The 21,458-nt window shown below is 42.1% G+C and overlaps 1 protein-coding gene across 1 annotated transcript in view; it reads right to left on the bottom strand.

Moving 5' to 3' along the window:
- Positions 1-21,458, bottom strand: part of LOC144761973 (brain and acute leukemia cytoplasmic protein-like) — a 475,374-nt gene that overhangs the window by 349,573 nt on the left and 104,343 nt on the right. Inside the window, exon 2 of the mRNA XM_078647142.1 lies at positions 1,824-2,489. Coding sequence (XP_078503268.1) covers positions 1,824-2,010 — 187 coding nt within the window. The 5' untranslated portion in view covers positions 2,011-2,489. The remainder of the gene's footprint in view (positions 1-1,823; positions 2,490-21,458) is intronic.

Below are 21,458 nucleotides of genomic sequence, written 5' to 3'. Positions count from 1 at the left end.
TCACTTTTCTTCACCAGCCAGGATTGTGATCCATAGAACACATACACCGCTCTTGAAATAGCCTCAGCTTGGTGTTGGTGCTGTACTGAGATGACCTGCAGACATTGTTCAGCATCCGGAAGGCAATTCTGATCTTGTTCAGTCTGCTCTTGATGTCACTGCCTGCCCCTCCATCATGTCTGGTAGTGCTACATAAGCAGGTGAACTCTTCAGTCAGGGCCTGTGACAACACTTGCATATGGAGATTTACCTGGGTTAAAGTCTGACCGAAATGAGGAATTACCGGGGATATTGGACCCTGATAATTCATTATTTCTTAGAGTGCCCAAAGGATCCAACTCTTAAGAATCTGGATTTTCCCCACCAACAGAGAGGTACTAGTTAATGTGGGATTGGGGAAAATCCAGCCAATTTACAAGGTCACACATAATGGGTAATTATTCAAATAATTCAACTTTGGCCATGATTCTAATCAATTGCGTTAATTGTGACCCCTTTGTAAGGGGTGGGAATAACACTCATATAGAAATAGCAACCCTGCAATAGAAATGGCTGCACTAAACCCTACCCTTGCTTTCACATATATTATGGAAGTATTCTTAACAGCTGCTGGGATGCAGTTCTTTACCTAGATAATGACTGGGTCAAGAAGGTGATGCCTCTTTCACATCCCCTCCTAATTGTGTTTCAGAATGGAACAGCCTTTCTGATATACAAAATGTGTTTAGTAAATAGAAAGAAAAATTGTGTTGCAAAAACTGATTTTTCAAACGGCAAAGTTTGCAATCGCTCGAAGAAGATATTCCCAAAAAATAGATTAACTTGTTAGGACACAAAACCAGGCTACGGTTAAAAAACTCAATAAATATGATAGCACTGCCACATACAATCATAAAATGTATTTGGTCACCAGTAGAACATTGGATCTAGCTACAAACGCTCACAGCACTTGTAATAGAAACTCTAAGTTAGGATCGGAGGGCATACATAACTGAACAAATTGCAAGATATTTACAGATGAGGGGGATCCTTCTGTTGCACAAGATACTAGCCATAGTATAGAAAGTTCAAGCAACCACATGAGTACACTACATGAATACCAAGTTTCAAATATTGTGCTTCAAATAATCAAAGCCAGCTTATTGACTATAAACATTTAAAGAAGGTCTATAGATAGATATATATTTACTATACTTACCACCACATGCATGTACCTTAATTATATAGATATCTTCACGATACATAGCTGTGGAGTTAAGAATAGTAAATCTATACGTATCTGTATATGCTTACCTTCACTGTATTTTGGTGATCCATGTTCTGGATACAATATTTTTGCATCATAATATTTATGTTCTCTGTATTATATAAACATATTACATATACATATGTATAATAGTTCACCATAAGGTCACAATCACACCAAGGAAAGCTTAAAACTGACTTGTTCAAACAAGCTTCCAGCTTATCCCTAAAGAAGCAACATTAACCCATGTCCTAAGTATGGACTCAAATTATGGTGGGCCTTTGAAGTTGTATTTCATGTGTCTCCCTCTTGTGTATTCACCTTATCCCAGACTCTCTTAAGTCATTATCTCTTGCATTTGGTTTCTTTCCACTCAGACACATACATAACATCGAATACCACCAATCTTGCTTGCTCTTGCTGGTTAAGACAGATTCTAGTCCTAGAGGTCTTCATAATCTGAGCACACGTGTGTTACGCATTCATGATACAATGCTGGTTGGCGGTCTTGCAGAGAGTCCTTCTCTGAAGGCTACTTTTCAAAAGCACACGTATGAACAACACAACCTTCCCTTACCTGCGTTCAAGGTGTTTTTCTCCGCCCTGAAACCAGACTCTGAGCTGTTCTCCGAAGGGATGTTCTGGATGGAGGAGAGCGGGATATCCGCATCGGTGCTCGTCAACCAGGTGGACTCCGTCTCCTTGGTCCAGCTCTCCAGATACCTGGGCTCCAGGGCATCTGTCCGACTGCCTCCACAGCCCATTTTTGTTTAAAACTTTGTCAATGAGGCTAGGAAACTAAACTAGAACTGAACACATTTCAATTTCTCACAGAATCCCATCCTGGCCGCATGTGTCTTCATATTTAGGAACTTTAGAGTCCAGGTGACATCTTCTGAAGTTGCCCACGTCAAACAATTTTTCACATATAGAAGGGGATTATCTACTTATGAAGACCCTTTAAAGTCTGTGGCACAGCTTCAGCCTTGTCTCTGGTTCGGGCTGGGTCAGGGATGTACAAGTGGCATGCTATGTCAAGCTGTCCTCTGCTCCAAGCAGCACCCCTTCCCCTTCTGTTCTCTTCACAGGCTGAGAGATGAGACAGGATGAGTCAGATGCTCAGGACGGTGGATCAAGACTCTGCAGGGCTGAGAATCAAAATGCTCTTTTTCAACGAGCAGCATCTTTCAGAAATAAGAAGGGCCCATTAGGAGGAGTGCTGGGCTTTCATTATGCTCATTATCTGGAAAGAAGAGATAAAATGCAAGCTTATTGTTCGGAGTTTCTTTCAAAGCCCTTCTTTGTCCATCATTTCAATTGGCCCCTCCCCCCACTCTTTCTACATTTTCACATCCTCATGCCAGGTATTTCTGAGCCAATCCATCAGTATAATTTCAACTCCAGTTACAATTATTGCGTCCATTGTACCTTCTGCATATAATCATAAACTCATAGCTCCCTACATCTTATAGAATGGCCTTTAGCCAAAGTAATGCGTAGAGCTGCGCTAAAACTCCATTATTAATTTGTTGTTTGAACTTTGGTCCTATTGAACTAAGTAATTGCTACTTATTTCTCTTCTAAGTCACAGATGCACCCATTTGTACGGGTGTCAGTTAAAGACTAGCAAAGTAGAGGGGTGAAGACTTTGTCGTACACCATGGATATAATTTAGGGGTCGGCAGGGATTGCAGCTGCAACCCCTCGCTTGTTTCTTTCGACCCCTGGCACTGGCTGCGCGACCCCTGGCCTCATGAGTTGAACACCACACTCAAGAACACAAAGGCAGCTCCGCATTCCCACTTTTCTGCTTGCTTTTCATTATACTAATATAGTCACTATTAGTGAAATAAAAAACTGGAGCACACTTAGCTGGAGCTAGATCTTTGGTGGCCCGCCCCTGTGATAAGTAAAAATGTATTTAAATGGCTGTTATGTGCGTGCTTGGGTATGAGAATGTGTCTATAAGAGATAGAGCATCTGTATGTGTGTGCATGTGTTTGTGTGTGTGAGGGATAGGACTGAGAATCAGTGACAAGTGAGTGAAACTGTTTGTGATTCAGGCCCAGGTTTAATATTTGTTGTGTGCACCAAAGTTGCTGTCCCTCCTTGCGTCAAAGAGAGGGAGAAAAATGTATCATAGCTACTAAGATCTGGTGTATTTTTTCTCTCACTGAGCGCTGGTGGACTTTTGGCAGCCATACAGCACACAGTCATGCACCATAACGCAAGGTTGTGTGAAATCTCTGAAGCATAGGTTTTGTACTGAAAAGCCTAATTTCAATAAAAAAAGACTATGATTCAGGTCTTTTCCCACTTAGTATATGTGCTGTACAGTGCAGCACACATGCAAGGCTGGGAAAATGAGGAGGAATTTTTACTTGTTATGCCTGCCTTGAGAAGTTGTAATATTTTGCGGCAAATTCCTGTCCACCAATGTTTGTAGATAGCGATTTGCATGAAAACTCATGGGTGGCTGCATGGAAGGCCCATGCTCCTCCCATGGTTTGCCCCCTTGACACAAAATTCCACAGAGTATAGCTTAATTTTGCATTGCTTTGTGCTACTATCCAACTAAAATATGCAGTTGCGTTAGATAGTAAATCCCACTCTATCCATTTGCACCAGGTTTGCACCACAAAAGTAATGCAAACACAGTGCAACGCGTTAGTAATCCTGGTCTACAGTGTAAGTAAGTATGAGGGTAGGAAAGTGTAGTATTATGTAGTGAAGTTGGGTAAGCTTCACTGTGTAATACCGTCATGTTACCCCAAATATGTCCTTTGGATTCATACTAATAAATCCCAAGATCAGTCCTTTTAGTGTGGCACAGAGCAGTCAGGCTTTACTAGAGGAACATTTGTTAACCATTCCAGAGTACCAACATGAACAATAAGTAATTGACAAGACTCGAAAGAAACCTGACACCAATTTATGAAAATAAAGCAGATATTTTTTTAATTTTAGACTCGCAATCAAAGACAATCGGATCAGTATAACAGGAGTATTGGATTTCAAAATGAAAAATAAATCAGTGCATTTTGCTCTTGCCAAACAATAACGTTGCGGTCCATGGGAAAACACACTTGTGACATTCAGTCACTTGCAGGTGGAGTCCAGTGGAAACCACTGGGGGGTAAGGTGATGCGGGTCTCAGGACCAGGCTCTGACAGTCAGTTGAATTTTACCTGGCTCGTAGGGCCCGGGTGCAGAGCTGTCCTGGCTGTCCCTGGTGCTGAATGCGGTAGCCGCATGTTTTTTTGCTTGAACAGTGCGGTTGAAGAAAAGGTTGAACAAACGTAGTGATAGCCCCAACAAGGCTTGGAGGTAGCAAACACAGCTTATGGTTACATTGATATCTAAGAGGGAGGGGGGAAACAGTAGCCGGCTGCAACTTGGAGGTCAGGACAATGTTTCCCACAATGCACTAGACCATTTACTTTTGGGGGATTCCCTAGGTGGTCCGATGCCCAGTGATTCTTTGGTTCCAGAGCATTCTTTAACTGCGGGCTGCAGGGGACCAGTACCTCTAGTTCAGAGGAGTTCTGGAGTTTCCTTTGGCATGTAGATTGGCTCTCCTTTCTTTTGGAAGTGGTCTCTGGGTCTGGTATGAGTCGCAGTCATGCAATTGCAGGGTGGTTGCCACAGTGCAGATTATAACGCCTTTGCTTTGTGCAGGTCCTGTAGTGGCAGACTCGGTCTCATCTTTGTCCTTGGTTGCAGTTCAAGTAGATCTGAGGATCTGGCACCAAGGGTGCCAACTAAATCCTAGATTTAGGGGTGTAAGGAGTGTGGGTGGAAGCTTTGATGCTCACCGCCTTGATGTGCCACATCACTAGCCAACTTGTCACGAAGGGTGGTGATACTTCGTTCCCAGGCAGGCCTTTGTTTTGAACTCCTGGGAGTGTTGACATCTTCTGGCAGGGGATCAGATTCCTGTCTTGGTGGCAGCAGCTGTAGGCTGTTAGCCAGGACAGCGGAAAGGCTTTGGCAACCAGGTGTGTAACCTTTAAGGTTGCCACCTGGATGCATGTCATATTAAATCTGACTTTGGTAAAAAGTTGTATTTGATGAGACAAGTTGTTTGATCCAAACATGACCCTTTTCAGTGGGACCATAATGGAGCTGGGATTCTCAGGGGCCCAGGTGCCAGCTCATGTTATCCTAGAGCCCCTGAACACTTATAGTAGCCCTTAATAGAAAGAGCACTTATATGTCCACAACTTTCATATAATGCACCCTGCCTCCTGGGTTCAGGACACCTACCTTAGGGTTGACTGCCATATATTGAGAATAGTGCTTTGACCTTGCCACTCATGGTGACGGCAAAGTCGAGTTGGAACAGTTTGCACTGCTCCTGCAGTGTGCAATGGCAGTCCTGCTGTCACCTCTTTACTTGAGTCACTCAGGGTTGCACAATCAGTGCTGCAGGCCCTGGTGACCCCTTTAACTCCCATGCCCTAAGTACCACTGGTACCCTTGATGGGCAATTATAGGGAGTTAAAGTCCTTGCCTATTGGGGATACCAATTCACATATATCATATTTAGGGAGAAAACACTGGCACTGGAACTGGGACCAGGATAGCAGGCTCCAGTACACTTTCAGAGTCATAATCATCGGCATTAGGGAAAAAAGTGTCGGGTGACCATAAAAAAGGGCACTTTCACTTTAAAACAGTAACAGTGAGGTTTAGGCCCAATGCATGTGAGTGAGTGCGAATGAATGTTAAGGGTTAAAAGCAATGAGAGTGCCCATCACACATTTCCCTGTCCAAGTATTATACATTGTTTGAGTGCAGGCAGAGTTGAAGCTACCGTTTCCTGCTGCAGGTGACCCCTCACAATTCACAGTCTCCCTCCACCCATCATACCATTCCCTGCCCAAGATAGCCCAAGCTTTCTACATCGTTTAAGTGCAGGTAGAGTTGCTGCTACAGTTTCCTGCTGCACTCGATTCCACACACTCTACCTATCACCCCACCACCCATCAGATTGTTCCCTGATGTAAACTCTGGTACTACAGGACTTTTCTTGGCTTCACAAGGATTAAGAAGTGGAATCAATGAAAGCTGCAAGTTAACAGAGCCCACCTACATCATCTCCACCAAGAAGTCTCCATCCTGGAGTGCGTCTATTGTACTTATAAGGATTTGGCTAGGTGTTGTAGTGTGTTTTATCTAGGTACCTGTATCAATATTCTATTCTTTGCCCTTGTCCGGTTATAAATCAATAATATCCCTACAACGGCATAGAAACCTTTTTCATAATTCGGTCATAGCGCATGCTGTCACATTAAGCAAGCCTATTCCTCCAGCCCCCTAGAAAGCACACCGAGTTCTGAAACAAATCCAAGCCTCCAGCAACCTGGGAATTCCCCGCTGCTATTGTTTTGATTTCGTCCGAGAACTCCTGTAAAGCACTGTAAGAACGACCAGTTCTTAGTGACATCTTTATTGACGTCTTTTGTCCATCCTTACGTCAACCCCGGCACCTTTCAGGTATAAATATACCGATGCTGCCTTAAGCAAACACACGATGATAATCCTGGAGCAGAGCAGCTACTACTTCCGAAGAGCCCAGCTGATGCGAGAGCCGACGGACGCTGCCACTCCCTTTTGACGCGCTGAGAAAGACGCTGTCTTTTCTCTTGCCGAGAAATCCAGCCTCCGGCGTTTCCACCTTACCCTTGCGGGTGACTGGGATACCGAGTCCTGGGAGAGAGATACCAGCCCTCCTGCCTTCTAATACCCAGGTACTGAACTGACTAAACCCTTAAAGAGAATTCTTGAGTCAGATTCTAGGCAAAACAAACTTAACTTAAACTGCTACTTACTTACTCCCTCCCATGTATTAGGCTTAGGTCAGGTACACCGGGGTAGGCGTAGTTAGAAGCATCAGTTGAGTACGATTAGTCAATGTATATATGTATGTATCTATTTTATCCATTTTAAAGTATCATATGGCTAAGAAACCATATCAATGCTTTTATAGTATTATTTTATAATCCTGCTTTTACTGTATGCACTTTACTTAACTATAAGTATTGCAATTGTAGCAATTCATTTCTCTTGTATGAGGAAAGAGACTGCTCAATAAATAACACCTTTTATTGAAAACGCCCGTCTCTCTTTTTCTCTGCAATCTGGTGAAACTAAGTATGCACCTTTGACTGAGTGAAATAGCTGTCTTTTGTTTTCACACAACTCTAGAGATATACTCTTAATCAGGGAGAGCAAAGTTGTCATGTTTTATGGTTGTCAGAAACTAAATCCCTTCTTGTCTACCCAGGGAGGTTAAACTCCTCCTCGCTTATTCAAGAAAGTTTCTAGTGATCTCTGAGCTAGCTGGCAAAAACTTAAGTCTAATATAGTCAGTAAAGACCTAGATAACCTCAGTCCCACCTCTACACTACTGTATATATTATTCCAATGCGCAGAGCCTATTGGGACTATAGGAACTACACTACATGGCGCCCAACGTTTGGTAAGGCGATAAATCTAACGCAAGACATTAGAGTAACTCAGTCGTGCTTTTTCACACAGACCCTTTCTCCCGTAAATACTCCAAAGACGTCTGGAGTGGGTCAAAGGTAAAAATCCACCAGAACTTAGTAGGAAGAGATTTCTATGTATAGTTTTTGGTTTATTCAACGCTGAAGGATACAGTGTTCCAAAATATTGTGCACCTAATCTTTGTTTCGTTGAAAACCTGATCTGCAACAAAAACCTTTCTGTCAGTAAAATGTCAGAAACTGAAGAAGAGAGGGAGGCAGCTAGAATAGCAGCTCGACTCCTAGAGGATGACAATAGTCTCCTACAGACTGACCCGGATGCAATACTCATCCCGGTCAACAGAAGAAAAACTATAACTATTAAACTTATAGAAAATGGACTAACATCGAGAGGTGGTACAGTCATATTCGTAATTGAGGCACATGAATATCGGCAGACAGAGGTATTCTATTCATGGATAAACTTTCCAGCAGCAAACGCTGTCACACATGAATTCCACTATTACAAAATAGAGGAACCACCGGATGATTACACTCCTTTCGAGAAGGTGGAAATCCCATTAAAATACCAAGAGCACCTGCTCTGGTTTAAACGCGCCCTAAAACATAATAATCACATCACCAGGCTCGGTCCACTAGGTAAACCAGGAGCAACGTGGCCGGTTCTAGCCAGCTACCCACACCACAACCTGACATTAATAAAATGTCTAGCGAAGAACTCTTAGTTAAAATAAAAGAATTAACAAAGGCATATAAAGAGTTGGTTCAATTGGCAACAGAGGATATAACTTTCCTCCAGAAATTAAAAGAAACAGATATAGCAGAACAGCCATTTGAACTTGCCAGAATCATAGAAAAATCCTATGAAGAGCTAGGAAGAGATAGTTTGGGTGGGAAACCAGTAAAACCCCAACTAACTGAAAATCCTGAAAAATATTTATTAAAAATAATTTAAACACTCCAAAAAAGAGCTGGGATGGAAATAAACAATCCACTCCCAAAGAAAAAAGATTCCAGTCCAAAGGAAGGTCTCCTCGGCGGAGAGAAAGATCTCCGGACCAAGGACACAAGTCTCCCCAGAGGGAGCCCTCTGAGAAAAGATACAACCTTAGAAATAGGGATAATTTGAAGAAACCTGATAGATATCAAGATATTGATACACGTCCCTCTCGATATTTTCAGACTTCCTCGCAGAAATCGGAAAGAAGAGGACGGTCAGAACACAGGGAAGAGCACGTCAAGTCCAAAGACAAGGAACCTGCTCATCAAAGTAAAAAACTACAATTTCCAAAAAAGAAGTTAGCCAGTATTAAAATAATCAAACATGCCGAGGATCCTGAGGACACAACTGAAAAACGGAGAGTGGGCTCAGACAATGCTAGATAGCGCAGCAGAAGTGAGCATAGCTCGCAAGATCCTGATGAATCATCTGGAGATAGTGGACACGAATGAATACATTCAGGTGGAAACTGCAGACACCAGAGTTAGCAAACCTCATAAAATATACGAAATAACATTACGTATAGAGGGAGATAAGACTAGGAAAATAAGGGGTCTATTTTGGGATAACCTCTCCAAAGGCTATGACATCCTTTTAGCTGAAAAACACTGGCCACTGGAGTTTGTCAGGGAGTGCCCTCATGGCGAAGAAATGATTATTCCTGCCTTCTCAAATCACATTCCAATTCATAAAAAATATAAACTTGCAAGAAAGTGGGCAGTAGCCCAAGCTCCTGCATTATATAAAAACCATGTTGGATGGGATGAGGACTATCCTCCTCACAAAATCCAGTTAAAATGTCAACCAACTGCACAGAGGCAGTACCCAATTAAGCAAGAAGCTAAAAAACAGGTCAGGGAGATCTTAGATCAACTTGAATACCAGGGGGTGATTGAAACTTGCACCTCACAAATGAACAATCCTTTGTTTCCTGTCTCCAAGCCAGACGATTCATATCGTCTAGTTTTGGATTACAGACATCTAAACTCATGTTGCAAAGCTTTCGCAGTACAAAACTCACATAGTGCAGCACTAATGAATAACATCGTGCGCAAAAAATACAAAACAACATTAGACATCTCTAATGGATTCTTTTGTCAAAACATAGCACCTGAAAGCAGGTATTTGACCGCTTTCTCAATAATGGGCTCGCAGAAAAAAATTCTGTCGACTCCCACAGGGGTTCAAGAACAGCCCAGGATTATTCTCAGCAAGAGTAGCAGAGTTACTACAAATGTATGATGATGAGGCATTATCTTATGTCGATGACATCTATCTAACAGATGATGACTTGGATACTCACTTGAAAAGAGTGAACACCATAATACTTGGGTTCGCAGCAGAGGGTTACAAATTCAACTTTAAAAAGTCACGAATTGCCCATCTAACTGTCCTGTTTTTATGAATTATCAAGTGCAGGCAAAAGCCTGGCAGACAATTTCTTAGAGAAATGTGTTGTAATCCAAGCACCAAGAACGCTGAAAAACTTACAATCAATTCTAGGTTTCCTGAATTTCGGAAGAACTTACATTCTAAATTATGCAGAGAGGGTTAAACCTCTCTATGAACTAATAAAACCAGATTTTAAAAGAATCAATTGGACTCAAAAACACACAGAAATTTTGAGATCATTACAAACAGACATGTTAACTAAAACAAAATTGCAAACACACGATAACACACGCAACCTTGTGATCCGAGTCATCCCAGGAAGATGCGGATTCACATACCTGACCTCTAATGAGGGGGAAAAGGTACCAATAGCATACAAATCACATTTGAACACAGAAGCTGAAAAAACATTCAGCATTAAGGAAAACATTGTTCATGCGGTTCAAACAGCTGTAGCAAAAGAAAGAGACCAAGCCGAAGGCAGACGGATTACTGTTAGAACAGCAGAATCAGCCTTTGAGACATTAACAAGCCCATGTAATTTACCTACTGTGGCATTAAATCCAAAATGGATACAATGGGAAAATTCTCTTGCTACAGACAAAGTGAAATACTATTTTGACCCGGAAATGAAAAAATTAAAAAATCTAGAATATGAAAGAGAATATCCTCTGCCAATCGACATTCTGCCCATACAACAGTACGCCTGTGTAATATACACAGACGGACATGCACAACCCTCAGTTTGGGGAAAACAAGCCTATAACGCCACATGCGAGATTGTTAAATATGTGTGGCGCGGAGGTAAATTAAGATCTCTGGTAACAAAATCACACTCTGTAGAAAATAATTCAGATAAACAAACTGAAATAATAGCGTTAAAAATGGCGCTAGATAATGCGGATCGCGAATTCCCGACACTAATAGTGTGCGATTCGTATTACTGCGTCAAATCATACAATAACGACTTGCAGAACTGGGTTCAAAACGGTTACAAAGATGACATAGGTGCCACAATAAAGCAAAAATCGCTTTGGGAACAAGTAGTTCTTTTACAGAAAGAACTACCAAAGACTCACGTGATACATTCATTGAGTCATGAACGTGATGGCGTTCACGTTTCAGGGAATTCATTGGCTGAGACAGCCACAGCGGAAGCAAGTAAGCTGGCTTCCGTAGCTACGAAAAAGAGTTCAGGAAAATACGTAGACGGGGAAACGATGCTGGCGGTAAAAACGTCATCAAAAGGCGACTGTTCAGCGCTACCCGTCAACTATCCACTCAATTATACATACGTAATCGATGCAAACTCCGTTCCTTTTGCTCAAATCCCTGGAGTGGGGGATAGAGTGATTCCAAACACGAACAGGAGAAACTTATTAGTGGCAGACGCACATATGGGTGAGGGTCTAAGACACCTTAAGATTAAGGAATCTCTGAAAGAATTACAATCAATATACTGGTGACCGGGAATGAGCCTGCAAAACTACAAATTTGCATTTTACTGTAAAAACTGCAACAGAGACCGCATTGGCGAAATGCCCGGAGCACTACCAATGCCCTTCTTTTAGAGATCACATAAATTCCCATAAAAATGCGTTCCATTAATAATATCATCTCAGACTAGTTTCACTTAAAATGTAGACCCCAGCTCTCGGCTGACGTCTGAACTGTTATAAAAGATTTGCGAGTCTGTAGTAGGCATAGACTCAATTGGCATGCTACATTCTGACCATGGTCCTGCTTTTAGCTCTCGAGCTTACGAGGAGGACATGACCAGCATGGGCATTGCATTGCGGGAATCTTATCACTTCCTTCCTGAGGGAAATAGGATGGTGGAAAGAAAAAACCGAGACATAAAGCAATCTATAACGGCAAAGGTATTAGGTTCGGGTGTTGGGTGGGTCAAACATTTAATAAGTGTCCAACGTAGTCTTAATAATCTGCCAAGAAATTCTCTAAAAGGTTTCAGTCCGTACGAACTGTTGTTCGGGACTAGAATGCATATCCAGGACCTCGATATTCAAACTTCAGTGGTATAAAGAAAATGCTTTGATATCAAAGATCGTTTGGCTATTTTACAGGACTTAAATGAAACAAGAAAAGACCTGAGCAACATAAAGTTGAAACAACAGCCAACAGCCACTGAAGAGAAACCACCTGTCCCAGCAAGGCCTGTCTGGATTCCAAAGATTGGGGATCTGGTCAGAGAGAAAATCGCGGTGAAGAAGGAATTTGGGACTTCTTACAGAAAAGTTGTATCCATCGACCTGGTTAAACCACAATCATGTGGCCAATAATAAGTAGTAGGCCAAGTGGACTCCCAAGAAGTAGCAGAACACCAAAGTTTGCTACAAATCAAGAGGTTCAAACTGAGAGACTAATCACATTTGATAAACCTACAGTGAATCAACAAGGACTATGCAACAAAGCCATGGAACCTATGCCTCTTGAAACCCAAATTACAACAATTCGTCAAGAAACACCTGTCTACAACGATGTAGCCACAGACTATGCTAATAAAACAAGGAAAAATCCAGAAGCAATTCCAATAATTGACAGAACTGCGTCAGGCTACTTCATCGACTTCGATGACTTTTCTGAGGATCCGAGCGAACCTGAAGAACAGCCAACAACAAAATCTTTTAAAGACAAAGCTAAAGAACTCTTTCATCAACTAAAAGAAACCTATCTGATTTCTCCATGGATTGAATTTTGGGTGGTGCTAGGTGTACTTTTCCTCCTGCTTTGGCTCATCATGGTGCTATGCTTGGGACACTTCATTGAGAGAAAATATGTTACAATGGACACAGCAAGCCAGAACATCAACCTAGTCCTAAAGCCACACAAGTCTTCACACATCGAGAAAAGAGAACTTTCTTCAGTAAACTTCACAGCCAATCCATTACCCGATGGGGTAGCATGGGACAAAACAGAGTACGATATATATGGCCCGGTCGAGCTCTTGAAGTATCCTCATCAATTCAAGGTTTCATTAAGTGACTTTGTAAAACCGAGTACATTCTCTGATGATTGGGACTTTGAAAGTATTAATGATATGATGTCAGACTTAGTTATGTCAGCAAAATTTACAGAACATGATTATTTACAGGGTTCTTCAAATTATGATCAGATGTACTGCTACAACCACTATGGTAACCATTATTTGCATAAATCTGCTCAGCCTAGAAATGTTTTAAATTATAATCAATGGGAACATTGTGAAACTCCACCAAAAGATAGTTCAAAAACATTCTATGAGAAATTCCCATACTTCTCAGGGTTTAACACAAGTGAAGCAGAAACATTTTATTTCAAATTGTTAAATAAGACAGGAATGAAAACCATGCTAACAAATACAAAATTAATCTATTCAGAATCATTTTATGAAAAAATGAATACATTTGGTTTTGATTTCTGGAATAATAACATTGAAACAAAAACGATCTGGGGTACTAAAGATTGGCAAGTCCAAGGTATAGAATCGTTATTCAGAGCCTGCATGATCCCAGAACAAATTATATTTTTGAATTACACAATTCAACAAACAACCTGTCTTGGCCTAGCCAAAATTAAAAACTTAAACAAACCGTCTATTCCAAAGCCATCACCTGATAGTAATAGCACTACAGATGTTGAGATAGACGTAGCCCATATTTTTAACCAAAACAGAACACATCCTGATTGGAAGAAATGGTTGATCTGGCCCACAGACACAAATAACTGTCAAGATAGATTCCTGAACAAAATACAGGGGTTCAAATTGACCAGGCCAGACCCTAGATACTCCCAGCGACAACATCCAGGGATTGTAACAACATACAGTGTGGGTAAACTATACCTCGAATGGCTACATACATCCACACTGGCAGAAATTAAGCAACACTTAACTTTACTTAAAGAAGGTGCTGACTTGCGTGATTTCCTTATAGGACCACGCAAACAGCGTCAAAAACGTTTCATAGCGGCCTCTATATATGCAGCTTATAACGAAGCTTGGAAAGTAACTCAAATTAAAACAGCAGAGAAAATACGGGAAATTGACCGTATTAATTTGGAAAAATCACTTTCTGTTGTGGACAATGGGTTAATGACTCTGTCTTCCAGAATATATTCACTGGACAGTATTGTATCATCTGCATTCGATTTAATAGAACAGGACATGCTAATGTTACAACATGGTCAGTCCCAATTGCGTTCTATTGTACAGCTTGGCTGGACGTTACAAAATCTGCGTTCAGGCTACGTGCCTTGGCGTTTAATCAACACAACGATATTATTATCTATATTTAACCTTACTGATATACAAATCAGCTTGGCACAAAAGGGAGCAGAATACACAATTCTGAGCATTGAAAAACTTGAGAGATTACCATTGACAATGTCAGAACGACCTGTCATTGAATGGATAGTACACGGGATAATAACTATTCCGATAACAACTTTCCAATTTCGATACTGCCAACAGTATATACAGGCAGGCCAGTATGAAAGGTTGGGTAAAGGATACATCAAGTCATCATGGAAATTACCTTACACTCACACATGTTATAGTGAAAAAGGACAGAATGTATTTCTTAGAGGTGATAATTGTGAAAAGTCACTCAGTGGTACACTTTTGTGTCAGGGTATAAATCTGCATGGGGCCTGTGAGGGGACTTCAAATAACCTTTCATGTCACCAGCTTGGCACACCTACAACTCGAATAGAGCCATTCTTTAGACGGCTTTCAAACGGGAGCTACATTCTAATAGTGGACCACAAATGTTGTGGCCTGGTGCCAGGAAAAGCTTATCTCGTAAGCGTAACGTCCAGGGTCACTTGCTGTGAGCAAGTATTGTATCCCAACGACACTCCAGACAGGGAGGGAAAAATTTGGCCAAGTCTGAAAATCTCTTTTATTCAAATTGATACTTTAAGCAGAATGAAGTCTGTTCTTCTACAGACGCCAGTGCACTTGACGTCATCAAAAGAAACGTATGATCTCCAAGTTGCAAGGACAACGGCAGAGATTCATAATCTTTTATCAACAAATTGCCCCCTACACTTCGCAGAAATGCTAAATGAAATCTTAAACTTTTCTGATACGAATGGTATCGCGAGTGTATTTAAGTCAATTTTTTCGGGACTGTTGACACCTCTCAAAGCAGTCCTGGGCATCTTTCCTAATTTTGTCCATTCACTCTTTGGCGGCCTTCCACTCCTGTTGGGACTCGTAGCAGGCATTTTATTTTTGATTCTCCTGCTTCGTTATGGCAAGCCATGTCACAGACAAGACTGCAGCAACAATGGAAGAAACGATCCTAGCTATACGCTATCGGGAACGCATAACTAAAGTCCTTGGATTAGCCAGGCTAAGAGATCTGAATATGACCTGGTTTCTTTCATTCAGACCCATCTGGCAAAACTGTATCTTACCTGTGTTAAGATGTATGCTGTGCGGAGAAGAATGCGTGTTAGACGTCTGTCTTACACTACAATCAGAAGTACCATTGGATACAGATACTTTGCTCAGTCCAGTAAAGACTCATGCATCGTGTTGTCCCCAGCGGTTACCAATCCTGATGACGGCATTCGTTGAGACTTCACCACTGCGATTGAAGGGTAGTGAAGTGCAAGATGAGAACAGCATCAACCAGGTACGACCCTCTGTGAGCACTGCTGATCCTGTCATCGATGATAGCAATCATGCTCACGATTGCACAGTTGCGGCATTTTCCAACTTGGTCGAACTTTCACCTGAAGCGGTAAACTGCTTTTTTGAAAGTCTGTCTGAAATGATGTTCTCCCCCGAACAGAAAGAATAAACTCTTAAGCAAATGAGCACTCAGCGTTCCCTGAAGTCTGAATTTGGCCTTCAGCTTTGAAAAACAAAAGCTTCTGAAAATATTTGGAACTGTTTTGACTTCTTCCCTTGAAAACGAAACTATTTTTCCCCGATTCCAAAATATTTACTTTTTTTTTGGCACTCATCATCTGCTTAAAGTAGAACTATTCTTAGAGAACAGAGCTTCTATTTTTAGGAACTCTAGAGACAATATATTAACTCAGCCTCTAGCATATTTACAAAAAAATTTATTTATATGTGATGGAATGGTCTCGCACTTTTCTTTTCTGTATTAAGTGCCATTTCATATGTAATTTTCGCAAATCATTCATGCTGATATATATGTGCATCCTTTTTAATGAATGATTACACTGCTTGAAAGCATACAGTACCTATACTCATTTTCGTGTATTTCGCATATACCATTTCAGATGCAAAATAATGTATTTTGGGGTGGATCGGTATACACATGCACCGTTAGATATGTTTACTATTGCTTAGTTTAGTAATTATGGACATGAATTCGTGGAGTGGGTGTAGTGTGTTTTATCTAGGTACCTGTATCAATATTCTATTCTTTGCCCTTGTCCGGTTATAAATCAATAATATCCCTACAACGGCATAGAAACCTTTTTCATAATTCGGTCATAGCGCATGCTGTCACATTAAGCAAGCCTATTCCTCCAGCCCCCTAGAAAGCACACCGAGTTCTTAAACAAATCCAAGCCTCCAGCAACCTGGGAAATCCCCGCTGCTATTGTTTTGATTTCGTCCGAGAACTCCTGTAAAGCACTGTAAGAACGACTAGTTCTTAGTGACATCTTTATTGACGTCTTATGTCCATCCTTACATCAACCCCGGCACCTTTCAGATATAAATATACCGATGCTGCCTTAAGCAAACACACGGTGGTAATCCTGGAGCAGAGCAGCTACTACTTCCGAAGAGCCCAGCTGATGCGAGAGCCCACGGACGCTGCCCCTCCCTTTTGACGCGCTGAGAAAGACGCTGTCTTTTCTCTTGCCGAGAAATCCAGCCTCCGGCGTTTCCAGCTTACCCTTGCGGGTGACTGGGATACCGAGTCCTGAGAGAGAGATACCAGCCCTCCTGCCTTCTAATACCCAGGTACTGAACTGACTAAACCCTTACAGAGAATTCTTGAGTCAGATTCTTGGCAAAACAAACTTAACTTAAACTGCTACTTACTTACTCCCTCCCATGTATTAGGCTTAGGTCAGGTACACCGGGGTAGGCGTAGTTAGAAGCATCAGTTGAGTACGATTAGTCAATGTATATATGTATGTATCTATTTTATCCATTTTAAAGTATCATATGGCTAAGAAACCATATCAATGCTTTTACAGTCTTATTTTATAATCCTGCTTTTACTGTATGCACTTTACTTAACTATAAGTATTGCAATTGTAGCAATTCATTTTTCTTGTATGAGGAAAGAGACTGCTCAATAAATAACACCTTTTATTGAAAACGGCCGTCTCTCTTTTTCTCTGCAATCTGGTGAAACTAAGTACGCACCTTTGACTGAGTGAAATAGCTGTCTTTTGTTTTCACACGACTCTAGAGATATACTCTTAATCAGGGAGAGCAAAGTTGTCATGTTTTATGGTTGTCAGAAACTAAATCCCTTCTTGTCTACCCAGGGAGGTTAAACTCCTCCTCGCTTATTCAAGAAAGTTTCTAGTGAACTCTGAGCTAGCTGGCAAAAACTTAAGTCTAATATAGTCAGCAAAGACCTAGATAACCTCAGTCCTACGTCTACACTACTGAATATATTATTCCAATGCGCAGAGCCTATTGGGACTATAGGAACTACACTACAGTGCATTGTAGGAATTTTAGCCCTAACATCACAAGGATCATCTCAGAGCTTCTAGACCCTTAGATTGGTGTTCTGGACACTTTGAACCCACACAAATAACTTCAGGAACAAGTTCCAGAAGTCTGGAGAAATTTGGAGCTCCTTTTGGAAAAAGGTTTCATAAGGTGACCAACTTGTCAACGAGAGTCAAGCCACAAACATAAAATTGCGACCTGCCCTGGATTTCAGGTTTGTCCTTCTGAAAGCTCCGGCGCTCCAGCCATCGACAAGACTTCCAGGAGTTGACCAGGGCCTCATGCAGAATCAAGCCGACTACGTCTATGCGGATCCGGCTTGAAAAAGAGCCCCGCTCGACTTCAAGAGAAAAGCCTCCAGAAAAGTCTCTAAGTGCAAAGGTAACATTTTGACTTTGTCTCAGTCAAGTGCGACCAAATGTCCCAATTTGGCTCTACTGTTTTTTAAGTACTAGAAAGTGTTTATTCTTTAAAAATTCATAACTCTATTTCCCTACATTGGATTTTTGTTGTCTTTATGTCTATTTGTTCATAAAATATAACCTAGTATTTTTCAATTGGTGTTTGAATTTTATTGTGTAGCATGTCTTGCTTAATTTATTGTTTTTTTTTAAACACTTAACACACTTGTCTCTCAAGTTCAGCCTGCCTGCTTGTTGCCAGACACCAATGGTTGAGCAAGGGAATAATTTATTGAGACCTTGACTGAAACCTTTATTGTGTTTGTGGCCTTATTACTAGTGGTAGGTCCCTACTTATCACTACTAATAAACCACTTTCCAAAAAGGGTTTGTTAGGGTTCAGGGATGAATGGAAATTAGGGGTGTGAGGTCTTTTTAGGGTTCAGGGATGGGTGGTGTATAGAGTTGTTGCCAGGTTTTATCGTTCAGTGATGTGTAGAGGATAGGGTTTGGGAAAAGTTTTTAGGGTTTATGATTGGGTGGAGATTATGGTGGTGAGGGGTTTTAAAGATTAAGAAATAATCGGAGTTTAGATGTAGAAAAGGGTTTTTAGAGTTATGAGATGGGTAAAGTTTAGGGGTGGTGAGGTGTTTTTTAGGGGTCATATATGGGTCGTGTTTAAGGGCGGTCAAGATTTTTTTCAGCGTTCACGGAGGGGTGGAGTTTGGATGTGGTGTGGGATTTTAAGGGGTCATTTAGGTTAAGAAAGGTTTTTTGTTTAGGAGTGGGTGAATTTTCGGGGTAGTGAAAGGTTTTGCAGTTCAGGGATAAGTGAAGTGCAGGGGTACAAAGAGCTTTTAAGATTTAGGGATGGGTGCAGTTTAGGGGTCCTGGTTGGGTGTAGTTTAGGCTTCTTGGATGGGTGGATATAAGGGGTGGATAGGGCTTTTGGAGTTCAGGAATGTGTGCAGTTTCGGTGCAGTAAAGGGCTTTTTTATTTATTTATAAAGTTTTGTATAGCTCGAACACACAGGGACTGATGGTATATGATGGTATTTAGGGATTGTGAGGGGACAGGGATGGCTGGTGTTTAGGCATGGTAAGGGGTCAGCGAATTAAAAGCTTCCAAGGTAACTGACAATGTCAAAGCTATAAATCGGAAATAATATTCCCTGAAGTAAAGCACTGAAATAAATACCACAGACAAATCTTTTTCTGAAAGTATATCTTGCAACCATTGTATTTACACCTTACAAAATTAGAATGCAAAAGCCAATTTCAGACAAAAAGACCTTCATTGAATTGGTTTCTATGAAATATTTAATGCAATTCACCCTGCAAATTTCCAATAAATAGTTTAGGTTAAATTGTTTCTCAGTAATGGTATTCCATGAAATCGTTTTTCTGAAAATAGGCGACTACTGTTGTGTGCAGTCCGTTAACTTCACACAGGTAGCCTGATGCAAAAGCGACTCTACAGGATTGGATATTGACCTAAGGTAGACCTTATAATGTTAGTGTGCACTCATATGAGTAAGTGTGGTTTACTGTCTTGTCTCCAATGACACTTCATTGTATACCCATTTGAAGGGCTGCCTTGGAGTGCAGTTCTGCTTCCCCCTGGCCTACAGACACCAGAGTCATACCAACTTAGGGCAAAGCCTGTATTAGAAAATCAGTTCTGCAAATTCCACAATCATATCTGTACAGCTTATGGGTCATCTAGGAATGTCCTATTTCTTTGGCTCAGCTCAGGATCCGAGCCTAAGACTTTTATCGCCCTGCTGTGTCAAGTTAATTACATTTCTCTCCAGCAGCAGGAACAAATCCCTCCCTAAACAAAGGGAGCAATAACAGTCCTTCACTCAGCTCCTGCGGAGGAAAGAGGGAGACAGAATGCTCTGCATCAATCAACCAGCGGTCACATTGTACCAGGGATGGGCCTGCCCAAGTCCGCTAAACAAAAGAGTGAGCCAAGACCTCTGGCGCGAACCCAATAGGGGTTTTCCTTTGAGATTTTCTAGGGACAGCCCTGGCAGTGGTGACAGCAAGGGATGGAGCTGAGACCCCCAGAGCAGATGTGGCAAGTGAATCTTGAGTCATCCCATTTTGAAATATCCCAGCAGACTTTGCAGGAAGATTGGGACAGGGGCAGAGAGGTGATGTGGCACCCCAAGATATGCCAGAGGTGTATCCCTGCACAACCTCCTGACCCCACTTAATTTGTCCTGTGTAGGGGGAAGGGCGTTCTTTTGGATGTGCTTTTCTGCTGAACACTTGAACTGGAGGCTGCCGCCATGGACAATTGGAAGAAATGAGGGTGGTTGAAGACGGCTGGAATGCCAGAAACCGGTACTAGGAAGCTTGTTTCCGGTCCAGGGAAGGCATGGCTTGGCAGTTTAGGCCATATATGAACTGGGGTGACAGAGTGGGCTAAAGAACGGTGATGGATTAAACCCAGATCTTTTGACTGGGTGTGAGTGTTTGATTGGTTCAGATGCTCCATCCATCACCACCCCCTTATGGACAATTGGAAGGCAGAACCCCCTGATACCCATCTGTACTAAGGACTTTTACTCTAATTGACCACAGGATGAGTGGGACTCTCCTCAAGACCAGGGAAGCTGGTCCCCTTACACCTCCTGAGGACTAGTTGGGGAAAGACCGGGCTTCAGAGCCAAGAAGAAGAGAGGCCCAGAGGTAAAACAAGGAGAAAGTCTAGTGCGGGGAGCCAGTGAAACCAACACCCTGTAAAGTTCATCGACTTTAAGGCAAAGATGCCTAAAGAAAGAGCAACACCACCGCCCTGCTGGAAAACCTCGCCAACCTCGGACTCAAGCAACTGGTCAACACCCCCACCCACTACGCCAGCCACACGCTTGATCCCGTCTTCTCTTCCAGCAAGTACATCACCTTCAGCCACGCCACCGGACTCCACTGGACCGACCACAGCTGCGTCCACTTCAGCTTCAAAAGATCCACGACCCACCACCACCCGCAACAGGTACCTCACAGGAATTGGAGCAAGATCACCGCAGACCAGCTCACCACCTCCCTCAGCCAGAGCCCACCCGCCAACACAACGGACCCCAACGAAGCAGCCCGCAACTTCACACAGTGGCTGACCGCCTGCGCCGACGACCTCGTGCCACTAAAGAACCCTCCCAGCAGACCCAGAAGCAAGAAGGCATCCTGGTTCACCGATGACCTCAAGGACTCCAAGAAG

The sequence above is a fragment of the Lissotriton helveticus genome, chromosome 6 (assembly GCF_964261635.1).
Source record: "Lissotriton helveticus chromosome 6, aLisHel1.1, whole genome shotgun sequence".
NCBI lineage: Eukaryota > Metazoa > Chordata > Amphibia > Caudata > Salamandridae > Lissotriton > Lissotriton helveticus.
This window is presented reverse-complemented; position numbering and strand designations above follow the sequence as displayed.